Here is a 25672-nt window from a genome sequence, read left to right on the forward strand (position 1 = left end):
TGGAAGCTCATTTTGTCCATACCCAATTGTAGATAGTCAAGAATATAAAAATATTCTGCATTCTCTTGTCCTTATTACTCCTTTCTGCCTTCCCCATTTCTACAAGGCTGATGGCTTTTAAATGTTAAAATGCTCCCTAAAAGCACCCCATAAGCCTTATTACACAAGTCACATAGGAACAAAGAGCGCCTAAGATAGTCCTCCATTTGGGCGCAGTCTTGCCTTCTGAGAAAGGGGACTTTAAGAATTAATGAGGGCCCAGATTTGGGATATCTGGGGCAAGACTTGGACCTTCCTGGTAAAACACGAAAACAAAACAACAAACACGGCCCCTCCCCCCTCTCCAAAAACAAAAACAAAAACAAAAACTTCAAGGCCATGCCGCCGCGGCCATTAGTAGCTCCGGCTCAGAATTTGACCGTTAAGAAAAGGAAACTAGGCTGAGCTAGGGCACCTGAGATCCCGGCCGTCTGGGGCCGGGGCGAAGTTGCCGGCGTCGCGCGGCTGGGGGCGCCAGCAGGGCCCGGCGCGGAGATCCCGGGGACTTTCACCTGCTGGGCTGGCAGCGCGGGCTGCGCGGGGGCGGACCCGGCGGCGGGCGGGGCCTCGGCGCTCGGAGGGAGGAGCCGGCCCGGGTCCGCCCCGCAGGAGGAGCCGCTCGCTGGCGGCTGATCTGGCGTCTCCGTGACAGGCACCCAGCTCCTCCGCCACCGCCACCGCCACCGTCGCCTTTTCTTCTTCGTCCCGGGCCGTGCGTTCCACTGCTCTGGGGCCGGCGCCGCGCCCAGTCCCGCTTCGGGCCGCGCGCCCCACCGCTCCCCTCCCCGGGCAGGGGCGCCGCGCAGCCCGCTCCCGCCGCCACCTCCTCCCCCGCCGCCCTCCTCGCCGGCAGGAATTGCGCGACCACAGCGCCGCTCGCGTCGCCCGCATCCGCGCAGCCCGCTGCCGCTCGGCCCTCGGCACCGCTCTGGGTCCGGCCGTCGCGCGGCCAGGGCGCCCCCTGCCCCGCGCTCCCAGGCCCCACCACGCGTCGCCGCGCCCAGCTCCAGCCTCCCCTCCCCCGGGTCTCGCCAGCCCCTTCCTGCAGCCGCCGCCGCCTCCGAAGGAGCGGGTCCGCTGCGGGTCACCATGCCCAGCAAAACCAAGTACAACCTTGTGGACGATGGGCACGATCTGCGGATCCCCTTGCACAACGAGGACGCCTTCCAGCACGGCATCTGCTTTGAGGCCAAGGTGAGGGGGCTCCAGGGAGGGTGCTACCTGTGGTGGCGGTGGGCGGGGGGGCATGTTTGAGCGGATGGGATGCACAGCCGTCCTGGACCCAGAGCTGGTGGGCTAGGCCGATTTGGGGGCCTTTCTCTTAGGGAGGGTGACTCTCCCCTCTGAGTCTGTAATTCCTCGGGCTCCTGCCCAGAACTGTTCAAGAGCAACTGCAAAGTTTGAGCGGTATTGCCTCACCTCCCCCTTCGCACCTGCAGACTCCCCCATCCTTATCCGCCTAGGACTGGGTTGAGTTACTTCCCGGATCCCTCCTCCAGAGGAGAAGGCGGCGAGTGAGCGCAGCCTGGGCACCTGGTCCTTTAGAATCGGTTTAAGGGAGCTGTGGTGTTATTTACCTGCTGGGCTCCCAGGGAGAGGTGCTTTCAGGAAGGTCTTTTAAAAGAGAAATGCCTGCTTCCTAACTGAAGAAAATAATACAGATTTTTTTTTAAACTTTTTTTTTAACCGGGTCTGGGTGTCAGAGTCACTTCCTAAATGCCTAATTTGCCAGACTCCTCTCTCTGCATATGCCAGTCACTGAAGGGAGTGGTGAAAGCTACCCATTTGCTAGTTTTGTGGCTTAATGTTAAGTTTCAGCATCTAGTAGGGAACTGTTGCAGAAGAATTTAGCAGAGATGACTGGAATTTTCAGCGCTGAGGTCGGAGTCCCAGGTCCACCATTGGGGGAGGGGTGGAGCAGAAGTCTTGGCCCTGGACCATCAGGTGTGAGGAAGGCTGACCCCCTGTGATGCACCTCCCTGAGTGAGGAGTTCTGGCCTCTGAAATTGCAGTGGCGGTTCCCACTGCCCATCACCAGGAAAAAGTGCTTTTTCTGTGGAAAAGTGTTCTGCTCTTCCTTCAAGCCCCTTAACCTCCTCTGTGACGTAGAGACCCAGGGACTTTCGGCACCTATAGTGTGCCTGTCGGTGGAAAAGTATTGCCCCTCTAAGTAGGCTGGGTCTTGCTGGTTTTGAAAACGTTGTACTTTGGATGTGATGACAATTTGACTCTTTGTTCTCTTTTTCTCTTTCATGATGGTGTACGTGCAGGCTGTTAGCATCTCACGAAAGGATTATTCCATCAGGTGTCTTCTTCCTTCAATTCACACATTTTTCGAGTATCAGACATGCGCCTAGTGTGGTCAGTTTCTTTAGAATTTTTTTCTTTCTCATGTAGATGAGTGAGTTGGTGAAGCTCACCTTTTTTTCCCCTGAATAACCTTATCCCAGCCATATTTGCTGGAGCTAGGAGAACTGCCTCCCCCAGCCCCCTGAAACATTAAACCCTGCTGTGGAATGCAGAGCTGAATTACTGGGTATGGCTGGGACAGAGTGGGGCTGCAGCCAAGATCTTATCTCACTTCTCTCATCTCTCAGAATAGATCTGATCGGTGGGTCTAAGATGGGATGCTTGGGTTAATTTTTGTCCAGGCCTGTTGATTTGGTGAGTGGGGGTTTTTATTTTAAAGTATGAGTTTTCCTCAGGGTCATGATTTAATTTTCTTGGACATACATAAACTGGGGAATTGGCTTATGTTTTGTTTGGTTCACCAGTACCCTGTTTTACAAGCAAGAGTTGGTAAGAAGGGAGATCAGATTTAAAGTGTTTTAAGACTGAGCATGGTGGCTATTGCCTGTAATTCCAGCACTTTGGGAGGCCAAAGTGGGAGGATCACCTGAGCCCAGGAGTTAGAGACTGCAGTTAGTTATGATTGCACCACTGCACTCCACCCTGGGTGACAGAGTGAGACCCTGTCTCGGATAGGTAGATAGATAAATACGTGTATTTTAAGCCTTTTTATTTTCTCACAGTTCAGTCCTCTGCTTTTGGTCCCCAAAACCTAGTGTGCCTAAGAATAATCAGGTGAGGGGCTTAACAAGTTTGAATCTTGCCACACCCCAATTCTAATTCGATGCATCTTGGGGGAGCCCAGGACTATGTACCTTTAACAAGCATTCCAGGTGATTTTAATGCAGGTGATTGCGGCCAGACATTGAGAAATATTGAGATATATTGGGCTTGAGGGTTGCCTCCAACTTGCTCCCTTTCCCAAATGTACAGTTTCTTTTCTAAGCAAATGTCTGGGGGCTTTGTGATGTAGTTCCTATAGTAACTTCCCCGGATTCACAGGCAGTGGTGGTCAGTGAAAGGAGAGGGAGCTGCAGTTGGTCCAAGCTGTTTTCCCAATACAAATCTGAGACATAGGGGACTAAGGATCCTTCTTTGAGAGAGGTGAGGCAGAGAAGAAAGGACAGGAGCATACGGTAAGGGGAGTGGTGGACCTTCTTTGGGCAAAGGCTGACTTTGAGGACCAGGTCCTAACTCTCAGATCTTTGTAATTGATGCTGCACCCTGGCACATTCAAACACCATTTTAGTCAAGACCTGAGCAGAGGTAGAAGCACAAGCTTTTCTGTCCTACATGCACCTGGTAAGAGCCTTTTCTGGCTGTTTTCAACATCCCTGCAGAGCAGTGTCTGTGCAACTGCACAATCACTGGGATTTCAGGGTTAAATCCACATCACAGTCTTCCCTTGTTTTGGAAAAATGCAGGCTGGGAAATGCAAATGTATTATTGTTGCCTTGTCAGGTACCCTTGGAAAATGAGTGCAGCTCTTTCTCTCCCAAGGGCTGGCAGTTTTTCAGAATCAACATTGGATTGAGTGTTCCTCTGGATGTATGCCACTCATTTTCACCGTTCTGCAGAGATTGAAAGGTATGCGGTTAGGATCGAAGGACATCTGGGTGGCAGAGGTTCTGTGCACTTAAAAAACCATGCATTTAGTTATCAAGTGCAATCCTAGATTATTTCACCTGCAGTACCTCATTTAATTCTCACTACTTCCCTAGGAGATGGGTCTCCTTATGTCAATTTTATAAATGAGGATATAGGCTCAGGGAGGTTGTTGTGTGCCTTAGTGCTCACAGCTGTGTATGACAAAGCCAAGATTTAAGCCTGGGGCTTTAACTTCAGACTCCCAAATCCAGTGCCTTTTCATTCAATAATTTTTGTGGAATATTCACTCTATGTTGGCCATGGGTTTGATTCATGGCTCTCTAGTGGAGTGGTCTCAGGTTGCTGGCCTCTAAGACTCTGGTATAGGAAATTATTCAAACATACATGCATGCATACATTTATTTATTTATTTATTTAGAGATGGAGTTTCGCTCTTGTGGTCCAGGCTGTAGTGCAATGGCATGATCTCACCTCACCACAACCTCCAACTCCCGGGTTCAAGTGATTCTCCTGACTCAGCCTCCCGAGTAGCTGGGATTACAGGCATGCACCAGCATGCCCAGCTAATTTTGTATTTTTAGTAGAGATGGGGTTTCTCCGTTTTGGTCAGGCTGGCCTCGAACTCCCGCCCTCAGGTGATCTGCCTGCCTCGGCCTCCCAAATGTTAGGATTACAGGCATGAACCACTGTACCCGGCTCAAACTTTTAATGCTTGGCCGTTTCCAGATTTCCCTTTGGGCTGAGAGCTGCTTGCCAGGGAAACCTGCTGTCTGTGTTCAGAGTGGGCACCTGGCTTACTGACTGATGCTGGCGGGTGGGTATATCTTACATGCCCTGAGAGCCTGTGGCTCCTTAGTACCTGCCTCCTGATCTCCCAGTATGTCTTCCTGGTGTCCAGTTTCATCAACTGTCTCTCCTCTCTTGGTGAGAAAGAGACTTTTAATGCTAATGGTACAAAGGATAATAAGAGTATTAATAATAGTTATGTCTTATCTGTAGGTGATTTTTGATTTGCATGGGACTTTTACATACAAAGACTTTTCCTTGTATAGAAAGAGGCACATTAGTGTTATCTCGATTTTTCAGACCAAAAAATGGGGATCAGAGAGATTAATTTGTCCAGAGTTGCAAATTGGTATATCAGCTAATGGTATTTATTGAGCACTTACTATGTGCCATGCGTTATTCTAGCCACTGCCTCACTTAATCCTCACACTCCAGGGCTTTTGACTCCAGGTCCATGATTCTTTCACCTCCTCCAAGGCTCACTTAATCCTGAAGTATTAATAGTTGCTTCCTTTGTAGTCCTAACACTTATTGCCTAGATTGTTCCCTTGTATCTGTGTGTATGATACAGACGGTCAGAACTGGAAAGCACCATGGCTCATCTAGTACAACGCCCTCACCCCATCATTGGACAGATGAGGAAATTGAAGTTTGGAGGGGAAGTCATGGACCCAAGGTCACATAGTCACATAATAACAGAACCAGGACTTATCCCTGGTTCCCTGGCTTCAAACTGGTTTCAGTTATCCATCACTTGAAAACAAACTACCTCAAGACTCAGTAGCTTGAAACAACAACTGTTTAGTTTGCTTATGAATCATGACTCAGGAATTGAGGCAGAGCTTGGCTGGGCTGTTCTTCTGTTGCTTATGGTGTTGACTGGATCACTCACTTTGCTGTATTCATCCACAGCTAGGCTGGAATGTTCAAGAAGGCTTCACTCATATGACTGTGCCTTGGTGGTCCTTCACATGACTATTCTCTCCACTGTCTGGCTTGGATTTCCTCACAGCATGGTGGACCTTTTTTAGGGCAGCTGGTTTTCAGTGGGGGGTGTTCCAAGCAGGAAAGCAGAAGCTCTTAAGCCTGGCTTTTCTGAGTTACATAGGGTCACTTCTGCCACATCCTGTTGGTCAAAATAGGCTATTGGGGAAGAGGAATAAGCCCCACTTCTTGATGGGAGAATGTCAAGTTCACATTGCAAGATTGCACGTAGGATGAGAGATATTGCTGAAGCTGTTTACCACACAAAATTCTGTTTTTTCTTCTCTGCATATATCTTCTCCAGTGATATGGAATGTTCTTTGAGGAGTCTCATGCCTCTGTGTATCTCCCCCTCCCAAGCCTCAACATCAGGTACAAACATAGTCACAATGAAAAATTGTCAAGTGGAAGAAATGACCAATTGTGGAAAGTCTGAAAGCAGTAAATATCATTGCTGAGTGATTTTGTGGTTTGGGAGCATTTGGTCAGATTGAAGCTGAATTCTCTGGCTGTATTTCCTTCCTTGCTACCTGGCTTCATTGGTTGATGGTTTCCCTGATGTGGATTTTAGAGACTCCAGTAACCTCAGCAGGATATCTGTGGATGCCTCTTAAACATACTGCCATGAAGGCCTCCAGATGAATGACATTTGGTCACCGTAAGTGGGGTATCCCTGACTCATCTGAGCCTGCATGGCATGGTACAGAGCTCTCAGAACCCATTCCACTATGCACTGGGTGCTTATGTCCACTTTCTCCCTTCTCTCCACCCTGACTAAGGGGCCTGTCTTCCAGGGTTCTGGAACAGTAGCAATTTAGATTAAGGGTCTGATGTATTTTCCAATGTCATCATTAAGAAGGAGACATAGTTCACTTTCTTATGCCTTTCCAGATGCTTTTAAGAACACTTATCTTCTGCCCAGACTACTTTTTTTTTTTTTTTTGGTGGGGGGCAGTGAGTTCCAAAGATACAGTACTGCTCTGAAATGACACCTGTTTTATTTGTCCTTACATTGCTCTCAGGTGTCCCAGTATGTTACTCCACACCTGGTATTCTTGGGATTTGATGGACAAGTCTATTTCTACATTAGCCGTACATTTCATTATTTTATGGCTTTCAGTCGTAGCTCTGAAATGGCTTTCAGACATTTGCCCACAATGTCCCAGTTCTTTTTAGTGGTCAAAATCATGCAGCCACATCTAATGATGACCTTTGCCAGTTATCTGTAGCTAGGACCCTAATCAGACTTGACTCACTGTTTACTATTGCCTACTCATAATGCTGCTACTCCCAAGACTCAAACTTTCAGAATGCTTTTGCTGGCTATAATTACCTGCCTTCCCTTTATACCTTTGTTGCCTTGAGGATGCTCTTAGCTCCGCAATGACCTTTTTGCTGCCCTCGTCCTGCTGTCTACCCTCCCCGACAGCCTGGGACCATGCCCATGGCCCTTCCTTCCTGCCTTTTTGCCCTACCCTGCAAACTTGATCTTTGCTACTTTCCTTCTTGCTTTCTGTTTTTGGAAAAGGCCATTTATATATTTTATTTGGAGAAATGTCTATTCTGATCCTTTGGCCATTTAAAAGTTGGATTGGCTTTTTACTATTGAGTTCCCTCCTTTCCAATAGTTTTATTGAGATGTAGCTCACATACCATACAATTCACTAATTTAAACTGTACAATTTAGTGATTTTTAAGATATTACAGATCTGTGCTACCAGCACCACAGTCAATTTTAGAACATTTTCATCACATTAAAAAGAAACACTAGGCTGGGTGTGGTGGCTCACGGCTGTAATCCCAGCACTTTGGGAGGCCAAGGCGGGTGGATCACTTTAGGTCAGGAGTTCAAAGCTAGCCTGGCCATCATGGTGAAATCCCATCTCTACTAAAAATACAAAATTAGCTGGGCATGGTGGCACACTCCTGTAATCCTTACCACCTGCATCTGCCCAACCCTGAACAGCCACTCATCTACTTGCTGTCTCTAGATTTGCCTATTCTGAACATTTCATATTTATGAAATTATATAATATGTGGTCTTTTGTGTCTGACTTCTTTCCCTTAGCGTCATGTTTCAGGGTTCATCTATAATTTATCAGTACTTATTCCTTTATATGGCTGGATAATATATCATTTTATGGATATACCACATTTGGTTTGTTCACTCATCAGCTGAGGCACATTTAGGTTGTTTCCATTTTTGCCTCTTAAAAATAATGCTGTAAACATTCACGTACAGGCTTTTGTGCAGGCATGTTTTTGTTTTTTATTTTTTAAAATTTTTCTTGGGTAAAATAAATAAAAGTAAAATGGCTGGGTCCCATGGTAACCATGTGTGACCCTTTGTGGAACTTCCAATGTGGCTGCATCGTTTTAACTTTCCACCAGCAGTGTGTTCATATCCTCACCAATGCTTGTCTGACTTTTTGATTCCAGCCATCCCCCTGGGTGTGAAGTGGTATTTCATCATGGTTTTGATTTGCATTTCCCTTTTGAATAACAGAATATCTCCTCATTCCCTAGCAAGCAGACTCAGAGAAAAAAAAAAAAAAAAAAAAAAAACGACTATCTTTTCATGTATTTTTTGGCCATTTATATATTTTCTTTGGAGAAATGTCTATTCTGATCCTTTGCCCATTTAAAAGTTGGATTGGCGTTTTACTATTGAGTTGTAAGAGTTCTTTATATATTCTGGATTCAAATCCCTTATATAGATTTGCAATATTTTTACCCATTCTGTGGGTGGTCTTTTCACTTTCTTGGTATTGTCCTTTGAAACACGAAGTTTTAAATTTTGATGAAGTCCAATTTTTTTCTTTTTCCCTCATTTTGAGATCTGTCTGCTTTCCATGTCCTGTTAGTCTGCCCTTGTCCTCCTAATTATGCCCTTCACTCCCCACCCCCACCCTGGCACGGTTACATCTCCTGGGCACTGACTTACTCCTCCCTGCCTAAGAATATGCTATGGCCTTTCCTCTATGAAACGTCTCTTCTTTCTGCCTCTTTCTTTAATTAACATGTTGTCTTTCTCTTCCTTTCACAGCTAAGCCTTGTGAGAGAGTACTCCACCCTCTGCAGTTCCTCAGTCTTCATTCAGTCCCTGGCCGCATCCTTCCGACTTCTGTCCTGGCTGCTGTACTGAAATTGCTCTGCTGCCCCCTTCTCTGTCCTCATCCTTTTTGACTTTTCTTCCTGAGCAGCCTGTCCTAGTCCTCCATGGAATGCCTCATTGGGCTCTCTGTGCCTGCTTGCAGTCAGCCAGCCCCCTGCCCCTGCCCATACCTCCTTCTTTTGTGGCTGTTCTACATCCTCCCTTTGCCCTCTACCGTGAGTGCTCCATTCCCTCTCCTTTGGATTCTGTCTGCTCCCACTCTTCTGTTATGCAGGCTGCTGGCTCTCTACTTCAGTCCAGACTCTGCATCTTTATTTGCAGCTTCCTGCTGGCCATCTGTACCTGAATGTGTTGCTGTCCCCATCACTCAACAAGCTGGAAATCAAATTTCTCTTCTGACTTAATTGTCTTTTAACGACCCCACCATCCTCTTGGGCACGTGGGCCTGACACTTTAAAGTACTCCTTGTATTCTTTGATTTAACAGCCAACTCAAATTTGCTGTTTACTGGGTACCTATGGTGTCCAGGCTGTACTCTTCTGTACCCTACACCAAGTCAGGTGCCAAATCCTCTTGAATGTTCCCAGTGACATCCATCCATGCGCCCTGGCTGATCCATCACCAGTTCAGATGCTCCACCCCCTCCCCTGTTATCAGGGCCATCAATAACCTCCTGAAGGTCTCCAGTGCCCCACTCGTTCTCTGATCCCCCTCATCCTTAAACTTTTGCCCTATCAATTTTCTTGAAATGGTTATCCTCCCACTCAAAACCATGAAAAGTTTCTGTACTTACATATAGTTCTAACCGAAATTCTTAGTATGACATTCAAGACTGTTTTTGAACAGTTCCCTTTAATCACCCTGGGCTTCAACCCAACTGTAGTACCCACCATTCCCTTAACCCTCACTGCAGTTTGCCACTCAGTTCACAAGTCACTCCATGAAGTGGATGTTACCAGTCCCACCTGCTTTATATTAGAGCTGCTTGCCCTGTCTGATTTTCATCCCTGCATTGTCATTGTCAGGGTCCATATCACTGTGCCCCCGTGTCTTCCACAGCACTGAGTACAGTGCCTTGCGCATAGAAAATGTATTTTGAATGAAAGAGATGCTCCCTATAAGATGGCCAGGACCCTCCTGGGTCACCCAATGGTGAGAGGTGCCTTAATTGACTCCACACTCCTCCCCACCATTTTTCTTGCTTTAGTCTGGTAACTTCCGGTTGCCAGTGGCTTGAGGGACCTCCCTGGTGTGGCCTCTTTCTGATAACCCCAATCTCACACAGTGCTAATTCCTTCCAATGAAAATGCCAAGTAAGCATTTTTTTCCCTGAATTAAATAAAATTCCAGTAATGAATGTCAAATGGAATTAGAATCTGAATATAGAACATATGGCCAATTTCAGGAGTAGGTAATTGTCATTTCTCAATTGTCATTTATGTAAGAAACATTTTCAACTTGTTTTCTCATTAATGAATTGATGTCTTTTTTTTTTTTTTTCCTAATTCATGGCTTATTTTCTTTAATTTGCTACTTTGCAATTTTTATGACATGAATTTGGTTGGTAGCATAGCATGGCATGGATTCAGGAGCCAAACTGTGTTTAGGTTCAAATCCTGGCTCTATCCCTCACTTGCTACGTGACCTTGTGTGAGTTATGTAACATCTTTCCTGTAGCATTCTCATTTGTAAAAAGAGGATACAAATATCTCATACTTCATAGAGTTAATGGGAGGATTGAATGAGTAGTACCTGTAAATGGCCTAGCATTGTGCGTGGCACAGAGTTGGCTGCTGTTTTTATTACTGTTATTAAGTCCTACAAGTTGCAATTTAAGTTTCATCTGTGCATGGTTTTAATCTATGGAATATTCAGACACTCTGTTCTTTTCTTTTCTTTTTTTTTTAGGAGCAAAACTGCAAGTTTATTTTTGGTCATTTAAGGTGTGGGGGAGAGGTCTGTCGGCCTCCGGCAAAGGAGGCCGACAGAGTCCCCCCGGTGGGGCTCTCGGACGGAGTTCCTGCAGTCCTGACATCCCGACGGGAGTGAGAGACTCAGGAAGGCCGCGTGGCGCACTGGCCGAGAGCGGCTTTTCTAGGACTGGGAGGGCAAAAGGCGGAGCACGGGCGTGTCGGGGGGCGTTCCACAGGTGCAACCAGGTAAATCTTGGTTTCTTCGGATTGACGTCACCTGGTGCATGCCCAGTTGATCTGCACCTTCCCGGGCGCCGGCTGCATTTTTGCATGCGCGGGAAAAGCTGGTGATAAAGAACCCGGAAGTGCGCCATCCTGCCTCTGTTCGTCCAAACAGTCCAACCTTTTATTGGTAATAGTGATAAAGGGGTGCCGTGGTCTGTCTGGCTACTTCCTGCTGTTAAGGGGCGTTGTTAAGGTCGGGGCTTATGGTTGGTATTTGGATGCACGGATGAAAAATAAAATAAGGCACAGTATTAGTATAGGAATGAGGAATGGAAGCATTTGTTGGAATATAGGCAAAACCCAGAAGGATGGTCCTGGCAAGGTTGGGGAGTATGAGATAGTTAAGAAAATTTAGTAAGTTTGAGGCGAGTGGGGGAAAGCCAAACTGATTTCCACTGATTGCTTTCGGTAGGGGCCCTTTTTAGCTGGGACTGAGGAATGAGTGCGCAAAGTAGTTGTTGGCCAGGCAGCAATTAAGGATTGGAGTTTTTCGTGGAGTGGATGGCTTTCCACTTACTCCTACTACAGAGATATTGGATGGAAGGCTAGGTCCAGAGAAGGACGGCAAAACAGAATAGGTAGCCTTGCTGTCAATTAAAAAATTAATTGTCTTACCCGCTACCAGGAGAGTTACCCGCGGCTCGGCGAGGGTGATGGGGGTCCCCGAGTCTCGGCACCTTCAGTTGTCGTCATCCAGATGTAGGAGCTGGAAGGAGCTCCCAGGATCCTGGGAAAGGGGGTCACGTGGAGACGCGGCACCTGTTCTCAGGGTGGGGCAGTCAGACCTCCAGTGTCCTCCCTGCTGGCAAGCAGGGCGGGGGGTTGCTGGTGGACGAGGGTTAGGACATTCACTAGCCCAATGTCCTGATGCCTTGCACTTATAGCAAGGCTGCATTGGGGCTCGGGGACCTTGCAGACACTTCTTGGCATAGTGTCCTGCCTTGCCACACTTATAGCAGGCTCCTTTCGTAGCCTTGGAGTCTGCGCTCTCTGGTCTGGGGTTACGACTGGGCTGTAAAGCCGCTGCTAGGAGCTGTAACTTCTGTTTGAGGCGAGCCTGCCATCTCCTCTCTGGAGTTATAGACCTTAAAGGCTAATTTAACTAGGTCTTGTATTGGTGTCTGAGGACCATCCTCTACCTTTTGAAGTTTTTTACGAATGTCAGGAGCTGATTGAGAAATGAAATAAGACGCCAAAATGGTGGCCCCTGTGGGGGAGGCCGGATCTAACTGGGTATACTGGGTTAGAACCTCAGTCAGTTTAGGGTAGAGGTTAGGATAACCTGGAGGTCATGCCAAGTTAAGTCATAGGTCTGACAAAGGTATCTAAATTCCTTTATGTATATGGTAGGATTAGCTGAGAAATCACCTAAACTCTTCTCAATTTTGGAAAGATCGGCCAATGAAAAAGGGACATGTACTCTGACTACCCCCTCCGCCCCAGCCACCTCTCGCAAAGGTGCTAACACTGTAGGAGGGTGTGGGCAGAGATAGGGGACTCAAGACAGCCAGTTGGGGGCCCCGAAGGAGGCGCGGGACCGAGTGGATTACTAGTAGATAAGGAGGAGGAAGGAGGAGTCTGGGCAGGAAGGGAGGGGGTGGAGAGAGTGGGGAGAGAAGGAGGAGTATAGGGACGAGAGCTTAAGGCCCAAAAGCCTTTTACGTAATTAATTTCGGACCACTTGCCTAGCCGCTGGCAGAAATTGCTGAGGTCGATCACGCCACAGTGGAAAGAAAAATTAACCGCTTCCTCCTAAGGTCTTGTTCGAGCTGTAAGGTTTTTCAATTGGCTAGGAGGCACCCTAAGGGGGTGCTCTTTGGAAATTTGGACTGGGGGGTTTCCCGTTTGTTTCCTCTTTACTTACACAATGGACACAATGGAAATGGAAGTGGATCTCTGCCTGGCTTCAAAGTGTCCTTTGGAACCAGCAGAGACAGACTGGAGGCTCATGGAGCCAAAGTGGAGATTACCTTCAGGTGGACGTCTCCGTCCTGAACGGGTCTCCCGAGCCACTTGGTGGCTCAAAATGGACCTCGGACCTGTGCAGGATTTTTGGCCGAGGGAGGTAAAGAGGAGACAAGGGCACTTACCCAGAGAGGCCGTGAGAGTGAGGGAAGCAGGTCTCAGGTCCTGGTCCGTCTGCGGTGTGGGAGCAGGAGGAGGTTCCTCAACCCCTAGAGGCCTGAGGAGGGGTCTCCTCCCAGGTCTTTGGCACCAACTGATTTGTTTTTCTAAGACCACCAGAGCAAGCACAAAAAGAACCAGCGAGTAGGCAAGTGTAGGAGCAAAACTGCAAGTTTATTTTTGGTCACTTAAGGTGTGGGGGAGAGGTCTGTTCGGCGTCTGGCAAAGGAGGCCGACAGAGTCCCCCCGGTGGGGCTCTCGGATGGAGTTCCTGCAGTCCCGACATCCCGACGGGAGTGAGAGACTCAGGAAGGCCGACCACTCTGTTCTTTTATAAGTCAGAGACCTAGTCATGTATTATCTTCATTATACATGCCTGCTTAAAAAATCTAGCTGTAGCTACTCTGATTCCTAAGGTTGCAAATCAGACAGCGTGACTACTTTGTGGGCTTAAAATAGCTGTCAGCCTCCTTGGGAAGGAATAAAAAGGGGTTAACTAGGTTCTGGTGCATGCCACCATCACATTTGTTCCAGCCCTTTAATCCTTGTCAGGATCAAAAATCACAGAATCTTAAGTACAGTGTTGTCTGTCTTCACTTGTCTTTCTCTGAATTTCTTGGATAAATATTTCTTTAGGCAGAGGTAATCTAAGCAGAAGGAATCTTCTGTCATGGGATTAATTAATACCTTCTGATGCTTACATTTCCCCTTACAATTTTTATATTCAGCATCATGTTTCCTTTTAAGCACTGGAGCAGCTGGCTTTAAACGTTATTTAAAATGGCACTTCCAGCAAGTTCAGTGCCCGGAGAGTGCTGGAACACTTTAGAATTCCTACCCCGCCACCCCTTGTGTATAGCCCTGTTGGTTTTCTCTAGTGAGGCTTAAGTGTCTCACCCCTTTGCGGTCCATCCATGAAAACTGAGGAGAGTGACTACCCCCATTTATTCTTGAAACTAAGTGCTTTCCAGGGGGAACTTGTTTAAATGAGCAGTGTTGAGTATTGAATGAGACCTGGGAATCCCTACTAAGGGGCCCACCCTTGGGAGTAAGGGGGTGACCAAGAAGGGAGCTCCCCTAACCCCACAGCACCCTGTAACATTCTGAATTCCCTCAGCACATGAGTGTGTTGGGGAGAGGGAAAGGAGACAGCGAGGAGACCATGAGAAGTGCTGTTTGCATGCTTGTAGAATTATCATGCATCCATATTCTGTGCTGCTCTTCCCTGCTAGTTCCATGTGTGCATTGCGTGTCTCCTTAATTAGGCTACAAGCTCCTCAAAGGTCAAGAGGACTCCCTAACTCACTTGCCTCATGTTAGCCACACCGTAGAAAGATAACATAATTACTGTCATTTAGAAAGTGCTTACTGTGTTCCAGGGACTGTGCCAAGCTCTTTCTATGAAACGATTAATTTAGTTCTCCCAACAACCATGCTAGTTAAGGTATTATCATTATTTGTATCTTCTAGATGAAGAAGCCAAGGCATAGAGAGGCAGAATCACTTGCTCATGGTCTACATCTAGTAGTGGATAGATCCCAGAGTCAAACACAGGTAGTGTGGCTCAGGGTGTCTCCACTATGAACTCTTGTGCTGTATATATCATTCAAAATACCAAGAGCTAATGTTTTTCAAGTCCTCACTGTGTTCTGTGCATTGTTCTAAGCATTTTACATGTAGTAACTAATTTAATCTTTACAGTGGCCCCTATCCCATGAGGATAGGTGTTATTGTTCTAGTTTTTCAGAGGAGGGTCTTTTAGGTTGGATTGAATAGGCAAATGGTCTGTTGAAGGTGATCTTAGTCCTTTGCATTGTGGCTGTGTCTGGGACCCAGGTCTGCTGTTCTGTGCCATTGGGCAATGGCTCACCTGTAAAGACTTTTTTGGGCCATGTTGATGTTGTCCAGATAAAGAAATGAGCCATCAGTGACTAGGTGGAAATGCTGGAGAAGGGGAAGGAGAGGAGCTCTGGGAGGCCCTTCCTGGAGGGTGTTATTCTTGGCTGGGCTCTTGCCTGTGCATTTCCTGTTCAGTGTGGCATTTCACTCCTCTCAATGTCCACGCCCTTTTCCTTGCCTTTCCCAGCCTTTTTTTTTTTTTTGTCTTTTGAGATGGGATTTTACTCTGTTGCCCAGGCTGCAATGCAGTGGCATGATCATGACTCATTGCAGCCTTGACCTCCTAGGGCTCAGGTGATCCTCCCAGCTCAGCCTCTCAAGTAGCTGGGACTACAGGCATGTGCCACCATGCCTGGCTGATTTTCATGTGTATATATATATATGTTTTTTTTTTTTTTTTGTAGAGATGGGTTTTCACCATGTTGCTCAGACTGGTCTGGAACTCCTGGGCTCAAGTGATCTGCTCACCTCAGTCTCCCAAAGTGCTGGAATTACAGGTGTGAGCCACTGTGCCTGGCCCCACTTCTATTTTTTTCCTGTATTCCATTTTTAAAAAACGTTTATTTTAAGCTCAGGGGCATATGTGCAGGTTTGTTACATAGGTAAACTTGCGTCATGGGGGTTTGTTGTACAGATTATTTCATCAATCAGGTATTAAACCTAGGACTCATTAGTTCTTTTTCCTGATCCTCTCCCTCTTCCCAACCTCTACTGTCTGAAAAGCCACAGTGTATGGTGTTCCCCTGTATGTGTCCATGTGTTCTCATCATTTAGCTCCCACTTATAAGTGAGAACATGCAGTATTTGTTTTTTTTTTGTTCCTGTACTAATTTGCTAAGGATAATGGCTTCCAGCTCCATCTATGTCCCTGCAAAGGACATGATCTTGTTCTTTGTTATGGCTGCACAGTATTCCATGATGCATATGTACCACATTTTCTTTAGCTAGTGTATCTATCATTGATAGGCGTGTAGGATGATTCCTTATCTTCACTATTGTGAATAATGCTGCAATGAACATATGCGTGCATGTGTCTTTATAACAGAATGATTTATATTTCTCTGGGTACATACCCAGTAATGGGATTGCTGGGTCAAATGGTATTTCTATCTTTAGGTCTCTGAGGAATCGCCACACTGTTTTCCACGATGGCTGAACTAATTTACACTCCCACCAACAGTCTATGAATGTTGCTTTTTCTTTACAACCTTGCCAACGTCTGTTATTTTTTGACTTTTTAGTAATACCCCTTTTGACTGGTGTTAGATGGTATCTCATTGTGGTTTTGATTTGCATTTCTCTAATGATCAGTGATGCTGAGCTTTTTTTCGCATATGCTTATTGGTCCACCTCTATTTTTGAGGACAAGTTATCTCCACTCAGAGGCCCCAGGGTGCCTCTGGTAGAGTACAAAACGCTGAAAAGCTCATTCCCAGAGATGTTGCCTTTTGGATTGGAAATCTCAGTCCACCATGAACAATGGAAAAGCTCCTTGATTGTGTCCTTTTTTCTATCTTGACTATAAACTCTTTGCTTTTTCTTTTGGTTTCTTTGGGTGGGAAGAAGCACTCATGTAGAAACATTTTATTGTTCTGTGGAGAGGAAGATTAATGTCTCCTGTGGGCCAAGTGACAGGTAACATTATCTTGCCACACACAGCCTCCACTGTAACTACATTTTCAAACTGGCTGGTTTTTTTTGGAGACAGGGTCTCACTATATTGCCCAGTCTGATCTCAAACTCCTGGGCTCAAGCAATCCTTCTGCCCTGGCCTCCCAAAGTGCTAGCATTACAGGCATGAGCCACTGTGCCTGGCCTCAAATTTGCTCTTTAATGTGGCTGGATTTCTTAAATTTGGCAGCCCAGATTAAACAGACTATATTCTGGTCACCTATATCCAAAGTGTGATTGAAATTTTACCTTTACTCAAAGTCACTTAAATGCATTTTTTTTCCTCCTCCAGATCAAGGATTTTGCAGCTTCCACAGATGAAGGAAATCACCTGCAAATTCTTTTGATTAATTAGAGCAGGTGTTTTAGTATTTGGAGTAATCACAATCACCTGAAAACTAGTAAAAATACAGAGGCCTAGGCTTGTTGAAGTAGCATAGGGCCTGAGTGTCTTTACCAAGTTTTCCACCATGTGATTCTGATGGACACTTTAGTTTGAGACCCACAGTATTAGAGCACTGGTTCTTAAACTTGGCTGCTCATTGAAATCTCTGTGGAGTTATAAAAACAAAATAATAGCTAAGTACTCCTAGTGATTTTGATTCAGTTAGTATGGAGTGCAACCTGGGCATTGTGATTTTTCTATCTTCTGTTTCTTTGCTGAGACTTTTGACTTTTTAATTGGTTTCAAGCACATTCATAATTGCTTGTTGAAGCATTCTTAGGACTGCTTTAAGACCCATGTCAGGTAATTTTAATATTATCTGTCATCTTGACTTTGGCTTCTGTTGATTGTCTTTTCTCATTCATGTTGAGATTCTCCTGGTTCTTGGAGTGATGAATGATTTTTTTACTGAAACCTGGACATTTTGGATATTATGTTATGAGCTTTGGGTCTTATTTAGATCTTCTAGCAGGAGAGCCTCACTACTCTCAGGTGGGGGTAGAAGTCTAGGTTATTCACTAGGCCTCAGCTGATACCATCCTATTTGGAAGGGGTAGGGGTACCTCATTACTGATTCCACATGACCACCACTAATACTGGCCTTAATACCACTGGGTTGGTGGCAGAAGTTCAAGGTCTCCACTTGGTCTCCTCTGACACCCCAGCAAGGAGGTGGAGGAGGCCTTGTGTTTCCAGGTGAGGGAGATGTTCCAGCTTCCCATTTGGTGTTGTCACTATCAGGAGGGAGGTGAGATTGGAATATCTGATTACAGCCTGGTGAGGCAGAAGTCTAGTTTCCCCACTCGGTTGGTGAGGTTGGGCCACAGTTTTTTTCTCTTCTCTTTTTCTTCTTTTTTAAGACAAGGCCTCACTCTGTCACCTGGGCTGGAGTGCAGTGGCATGATCATGGCTCACTGAAGCCTCAATCTCCCAGGCTCAGGTGATCTTCCCACCTCAGCCTCCCTGGTAGCTGAGACTACAGGTGGGTGCTACCATGCCTGGCTAATTTTTTGTATTTTTTGTAGGGTTTTGCCATGTTGCCCAGTCTGGTCTGGAGCTCCTGGGCTCAAATGATCCACCTGCTTCAGACTCCCAAGGTGCTGGATTACAGATGTGAGCCTGTGTACCCAGCCCATAGTGTTTTCTGTGGTATTTTTCTGGAGTGGAGCTGTTACTGTTGGAAAATTGTTTTTGTCGTACTCTGCTGCCCCTTTCCTGGTCATTTGGTTAGAGAGAACAGGCTTTCTTGGGACCTTTTTTTGTTTTGTCTGTGTCTATTGGTGTTTCCACGTCTCCAGGTTCTCCAGCAACCAGTCTGGGAGATGTGAGGCTAAAAGAAAATGCAGGGAACTCGCTGCTGTGCCATCTCTTGGGTGCTGAGGTCCCTAGCTTCTCTGTCTTCTCTCCATCTTTCAGATTCTTCTCCTGCTTGTTTTGTATATAATGTCTGAACTTTTTAGTTCTATCTCAGAGGAATAGGGGAAGGTGTATCTAGTTCATTTTTGTGCAAGTGGGAATTCACCATATTGGGAGGCTCCCCAGATGATTCTAATGAAATCAAATCAAGCAGGAACATTTGAGAATCATAGGGTGAAAACATTGGAGCAGGCAAAGGAAGTTTCAGTGGGAAGACCAAGAAGAACTGAGGTCCTCCCCAAGTGGTGGTCTTTATGAATCACTGTGTACTGCCTCATAAATTCTTATTTCACTAATATCCACTTTCCTCTCATGGGTTTGTTGAGTTCTCCTTAGATTTCTTTCTTCGTGTAGCCCTTTCAGAGTCTGACTCCTGTTCCCTGAATTTGCATTCCTAAATGCAGATGTAGAAATGGATCCAGTCTACAGGAAGCATTTATTGTGCATCTACCATATTTGGGACACAGTGCTTGGTGTTGAAGGCCAGAGAGAGATGAGACAAGGCTGGTGACTTGAAGGATGTCAGCCTGGCTGGGAAGATACTGACACGTGGAAAGATAGGCACATTATATTATTAGGTATTAATCACATACTATGTACTGGGCATTCTGCTAGGTGTTTTATAAACTTTCTGATTTAATTCTTTCAACTGTGCTGCCAGATGGGTGCTATTTTTCCTCTTTTATAGTTGCTGCTTCTGAGGGTCTGTCAAATCAAGTGACTTGACCAAGTTCACTTCATATCCAATTCTGGGACAAAAATGAGATCAAGGTTTTGGTGCTGAAATGAGGCCTTGCTTTTCACATGCAGCCATGTTCCACTGAGCTTTCTGTAGGGCGTATTCATGGGCGCTGCTGAGATGGAGCAGAGCTCATCCATTTTCCTGGACCCAGAACAACTTTTGGAGGCAGCTGTTAGTGGACTAGTCTATGGCTTTGGAAGGGTTATTTCAGGGGTTTTAAATGATGATTCTTGAGGTTTTAAAACATCCTTAGCAACTCTGTGGAGGGTGGTGGAGGGGGCAATAATAGTCCTGGAGAGACTGTCTAGGAAGCTCGTCCTGTACTGCAGGCACAAGGTGGTAGTGGTCGGAGCTAGGGATATTAGACAACAACTTCCTTTGTGTTCCCAGGCTTTTGTTAATATTTATCTGCAGTATAGCAGTTATTTCTGTCTTCTATACCCTCCCTTGCTTACCCTGAGTAGCTTTCCCTGGCTGGTGAGATCCTTATCTTACTGTATCTGACTTGCTTTTGAATTTCCAGCGCTTAGCACGGTGTCTGATGCCTTATAGATGTGCCATTGGTCTTGAATGAATGAATCAATACATGAAGTTGATGACAGTGTGGGTATACTGCTTCGCTCTTCACATTTACTGGGGTGCCTTGGCCAGGAGTGGGATCCCCAACATGGCTCTTACCCACTGTAGTGATTTTGCTTCCCCTGCCCAGCCCAACTGTCATCTGAGTCATGTTGGCTGTATTTCACAAAACAGTTTTATGTAGAGAATCTGATGTTTAATGACTTCCCCCTCCCAGTCATTCCCTTGACAGGATGGTGAAGAGGTTTACGATGTGTGTCTCATTTGTCTTTTACTAAAGTTGAACTAGCTTGTAGCTGGCTTTGTAGTTGTAGGCGTAGGATGCATACAACAACTCCACGCTCATCTTGTGAGGGTTAGCTCAGCAAATACTAGTTTCTCACCTTCATCCAACTGTACCTGTGTGCTTCCTTGTATTGCCACAGCACCATCTGATTTATAGTAGTGTTATTTGTATACTTAGCATAGGGCCCCAAAAGGTGGTTGAACTTTTGTATTTTCCTTTTTTTTTTTTTTTTTTGAGACAGAGTCTCGCTCTGTCGCCCAGGCTGGAGTGCAGTGGCGTGATCTCAGCTCACTGCAAGCTCCGCCTCCCGGGTTCACGCCATTCTCCTGCCTCAGCCTCCTGAGTAGCTGGGACCACAGGCGCCTGCCACCGCACCCGGCTAATTTTTTGTATTTTTAGTAGAGACGGGGTTTCACCGTGGTCTCGATCTCCTGACCTCATGATCCGCCCGCCTCGGCCTCCCAAAGTGCTGGGATTACAGGCATGAGCCACCGCGCCCAGCTGAAGTTTTGTATTTTCTGCAGCACTGACAGAGGGCCTGGTTTATAGTAGCCACTCAGTAAAGACACATAGGGGTGGATGAATTCAGCAAGAGTTTGGTGTGTTAGAGTGAGGCTGACATCCCTAGAATGCTATGGATGTCCAGTAGCTTGTGACAGTGATGCCTCTTAGTGAGTCTTTATTTCCTCTTTCCAACAGTAGCTTTAAGTTGTTTTCTGTTAAAAATATGTCTGAAGCATACACTTGAGGCTGCTGACTCACCTCTTCTAAGGCAGTCTGAATGCACTGGATATGCCATGTGGGAGGTAGGCAGCCACCTCCCCATTCTCATTTACACTTTTTTCACTTTACACTAATTTGTCTATTCAGCATGGAGGCTGGGGTCTGAGAGACTGCAATGTGGCTTGGGAGTGTTCAGGACAAGCTGCAATGCCAATCCCATCCTTTATTGGATCATGGCCTTGAACTAGTCACTTTCATCTCTTTGTACTTCAGTCTCCCTCATCTGTAAAATAACAGAGCTGATTTAGAACCTAAATCTCAGAGGTGATCTCTGAGGTCCCTTCCAACTCCAGCACTCCATGATTCTGTATTTGATTCTTCCTGTGTATTCTGCAGACCATCCCCCTCTACCCAGTGAAGTCACATTCCAATTAATGCCCACATACTGGCTGACAGATCAATTAAAGCAAACAGTCAGAACACAGCAAGACTGCACAGCACTCCATGTGCTCCTGGGCTGTGTAAAGTGCCTTCTCTCTTTGAGGTGTGGGAGGAGGAAACTTGTGATCTCTGTCTTCCCTTAGCTGTTCATCAATATGTTGTTCAAATGTAACTACATATAAGCAGGATTTATCCATTACTAGTCTTATGTTCTCAAGTATTTATACTGTTTGCTGCTCTGTGAAAAAAATTCTTTAAAGTCTAGTCATCAATTTTACCCTATTGCAGCCAAAAGAGAAGAATTTTGAAAAGCAGCAGAACCCTATAGCATCAAATTCTGCAAAAAGGCAAAGGACAAAAAAGACTTAGTTATGATTTTGCATTTCTGTAGAAATTCAAGCAGGAAGAGGCCTATATGTGCTTGAGAGCCCCAGGGGTTGTCCCATGGGCCAGGGTCTTGGGCTTAAAAGCTGGCATTGTTGCTGACTGTTTGAGGGCTAACAGTTAACCTTGCTGCCTCGGAAACCTAATTTCATGTAACAGTACTTTGCAACCCTGCTGTACCATAGGATCACCTGAGGAACTTATAAAACATGGATACCCACTGCCCCTAGGGATTCTTATTTCACATGTTCAGGCTGGGTTCCTATCATCATCGTAATTTTAAAAACTCCCAGGTGATCTTGTCGTGTGCAGCCATAAGAACTGCTGATGTGTACACAGAATAAGGACATTTGTGAGCAGAACTGGGTTGTTCAGATTATCGAGCCTGATTTATAAGGCCAGACTTTCTTTTTATGGATTTACAATGAGGAACCTAATTGAAAAGAGTTACTGGATATACTTGGGGATACAAAACCAGCACTTATCTGGCTGCAAGTAGGTGGGTGGTGGTGAGGAGGGGGACAGATCTCCATCAAAAGGGTATTTGGGAATGTATAATGGCAGCAGGCCAAGAGGGTTTGAGGTGTGCCCCAAAACAATGGTGATGATTTCCTCTTTGAGGCCAGATTATTCAGTCTGTAGGTCAAAGCCCTCCTTATACTACTATTTGGCTGGACACTGCTAGCTGTGTGTCCAGACTGTGTGTGTGTGTCCAGGGCTGAGCAGCACCTCCTTCCCCTTCCTGTGGTAATGTATTTATGAATTTATGAATACATAGAGTCTGGTGACTGATACCTCTTTTGGTATCAGGGATTTTCTCTCCCCCTCACCATTCTCCTTCTCCTTCATCTCTCTTCCACTCCTTGTGTATTTTGTGTCTCAGACCTAGAATCAATCATTTCTCCAGGAAGACCTGGTATCTTTTAATGCAAAATTGTATTTCAAGACCATTATGCTTGAAATACAATTATGCTAATTTTTATTGAGCTGGCCATTGTCTATAGGTCTTTTTTGGTGAACAGAGCTAGGAAGCTACACATAATGAAAGAGCAAGAATGAATGTGATAGATGTAAACATACTTGTATCATACTGATATTTCCAATATCTTAACTACTTCTGTATTTCATCTGATCTTTTGTCCACACTGAGAATTCTGGTTTTCAAATACATAGGGAATAACATAATCCAATATTTCCATAATTACTTGCTTTATCCTACGCTACACAATTAGGGATCTCAGAATAATAGTACAAACACCAGCACCAATTATGATTACTGAAAACAGTCCAAAGCCTTTCAAAAAATATGTCATCTGTATCCTCCACCATCTTTTAAAATGGATATACTGTATTATTGTGATACTCTGAATAATGGTCCCTCAAAACGTATTCATGTCTTAATCTCTGGAATCTGTGAATGTTACTTTACATGACAAAGACTTTGTATATGTGATTAAGTTTAGGATCTTGAGATGGTGAGATTATCCTGGATTATCTGGGTGGGCTTTAAATATAGTCACAGTTGTCCTTACAAGAGGAAGGTAGGGGAAGATTATACACAGAAGAGGAAAAGACAGTGTAACCATAGAGTCAGAGATTGGAGTGATGTGGCCACAGCCAAGGAAGACTGGCAGCCTCCAGCAGCTGGAAGAGGCAAGGAATGGATTCTCCTCTAGAGCCTCTGGAGGCCGTGCAGCCTGCTGACACCTTGATTTAGGCCCAGTGAAACTGATTTCAGACTTCTGTTCACCAGAGTTGTGAAAAAATAAATTTCTGTTGTCTTAAGCCTGTAGCTTTGTCATAATTTGTTATAGCAGCCCCAGTTAACTAATACAATCATATCATCATTACACATTGTAATATTTCCTTTTTAACCCTCATTTAGTTTTAGTTCTTCAGTAATTACATATTTAATACTTACTACCAATACTTACATTCTTGTTTCTGGTCACTTTTATTATCCAAAGTTCTTCTCTAGTATCCTTAGGAAAAGCTTATGGAAACAGTATTCCCTGATTTTTTTTTTTTTTCCTGAATGCTGATAACATTTTATCTATGCTCTTTGTATGTGAAAGGTCAAAACTGCTGAATATGAAATCTGTGGTTGACATTTTTTAAAAATCTTAAGTGTTATTCCATCTACTTCTGGCATAAAGCTTGTAAATCTGATCTAATTTTCCTTTTCCTTATAATTTGTATACTGTTAAAATTAGATGCTGCCTAAATTATCTTTTGTAAAAAAAAAAAAAAAGTCTGGGAATTTTACTAGAGTATATATTGATATTATTCTGAGTCAGTATTCTCAGGTACACAATATGTTCTTTTAGTGTCAGGTTTCAAATAGTTTTTTTCCAGGAAAGTTTTCACAGACTACTGTTTTTAGAATTCTATTCTTTGCTTTGGTTTTGTTCTTCCAGAACCCCCCTTATCCATATATTGGTTCTTCTTTGCCTATCTTCAATTTTTGTCCCTTTCAAATCCCTTTGATCTCTTTCTATTATTTCTTTTTAATTAAATTTCCCTAAGTTTCAGGCATTTTTTAGTTTTTTTTCTTTTTTTTTTTTGGTATTTCTTCTAGTTTAGTTTTTATTTCTAAAATAGTTTTCTTTTTTTACTTTCCTTTCTTGAGTTTTGTCGCTTTATTTCTGAATTTTTCTAATTCTAATTTATGTTGTTCTTTCATGCCTTGCATAATTTAAAGTATTTTTAGCTTATTTAAAAATATGTCTTTTTGGCATGCTTTCACTATCACATATTTCTAAGGATGTTATTTTGTTCCTATTCTCTCTTTTTTTATAGAAATGTTTATGGATTTGACTTTGTTACTTTTCTGTTGTTAATTTTTATGTAAACTTAGTTTTCCTGAATTTTAAAAAGGAGGGTTGGTTTGGTAGCATTTCTAACTGCACAGAGCTTGTTTTCATGGAGATTTAAAAAATGTGGTGGTTCTGTTTCCATCTTCCTCTTTTACCTGAGCCTTCTCTTTCCTTTGTTTCTGTTGCCTGTCCTGCTTCATTTTGATTCTGTTCCCAGCAGTTTTTCTTGGTGTGGGGTCCTGTCCTGGGCAGTCAGTTTTGAGAATTCCTAGTGGCTTGAGTGCTCCAGCCCTTCAAACCTCCTCTGGGTCCCTTGTTGTTCCAGGTTCAGCAGCAGTTCTCCAGTTTACCCTATTGGCTCTTTTGGGTTCACATTCATCGTATGCCCCATTGCTTCCCTTTGATTTCTCCCACATAGACATCAATATCATGCTGGCTGTTGGTGATTTGTCTCCATCTGCTTGTATTTGGGGGATTGTGGGGATAACTTGTCACCAAATTTCGTTAAGTGTCATCCATGAATTTTTAAATTTGCTATTTAGTTGCTCTGCTTATTTTTTGTAGAGATATTTTTTTGTAGAGACTGTGGAACACCCAATAAATATATTGCCACCATTTTCCCGGAATTGGGATATTGTTTTTAATTTTCACTACAATGTGGCAAGTTGCTGACTGAGATTTTAAGTTATTTTTCCCCCATGGAGCAGCAAAAGATATAAAGATTTGAGAACATAAGACAAGTAGTGAATAAATCCTGTTTACATGTAATTACATTTGAGCAACATATTGATGAACAGCTAAGGGAAGACAGAGATCACAAGTTTCCTCCTCCCACGCCTCAAAGAGAGAGGCACTTTACACAGCCCAGGAGCATGTGGAGTGCTGTGTAGTCTTGCTGTGTTCTGGCTGTTTGCTCTAATTGATCTGTCAACCAGTATGTGGGCATTAAGGAATTGGGATGTGACTTCACTGGGACAAGGTGGGGTGGTCTGCAGAATATATGGAAAGAATCAAATACAGAATCATGGAGTGCTGGAGTTGGAAGGGACCTCAGAGATCACCTCAGA

General features: G+C 44.8%; 1 protein-coding gene across 1 annotated transcript in view; it reads left to right on the forward strand.

Annotated features, from left to right (window-relative positions):
- The first annotated feature begins 645 nt into the window (after positions 1-645).
- LOC111525043 (carboxyl-terminal PDZ ligand of neuronal nitric oxide synthase protein-like) overlaps positions 646-25672 on the forward strand; it is a 357456-nt gene continuing 332429 nt past the window's right edge. The window contains exon 1 of the mRNA XM_023190355.3: positions 646-1233. Coding sequence (XP_023046123.1) covers positions 1129-1233 — 105 coding nt within the window. The 5' untranslated portion in view covers positions 646-1128. The remainder of the gene's footprint in view (positions 1234-25672) is intronic.

Source organism: Piliocolobus tephrosceles, chromosome 1 (assembly GCF_002776525.5).
Source record: "Piliocolobus tephrosceles isolate RC106 chromosome 1, ASM277652v3, whole genome shotgun sequence".
Lineage (NCBI taxonomy): Eukaryota > Metazoa > Chordata > Mammalia > Primates > Cercopithecidae > Piliocolobus > Piliocolobus tephrosceles.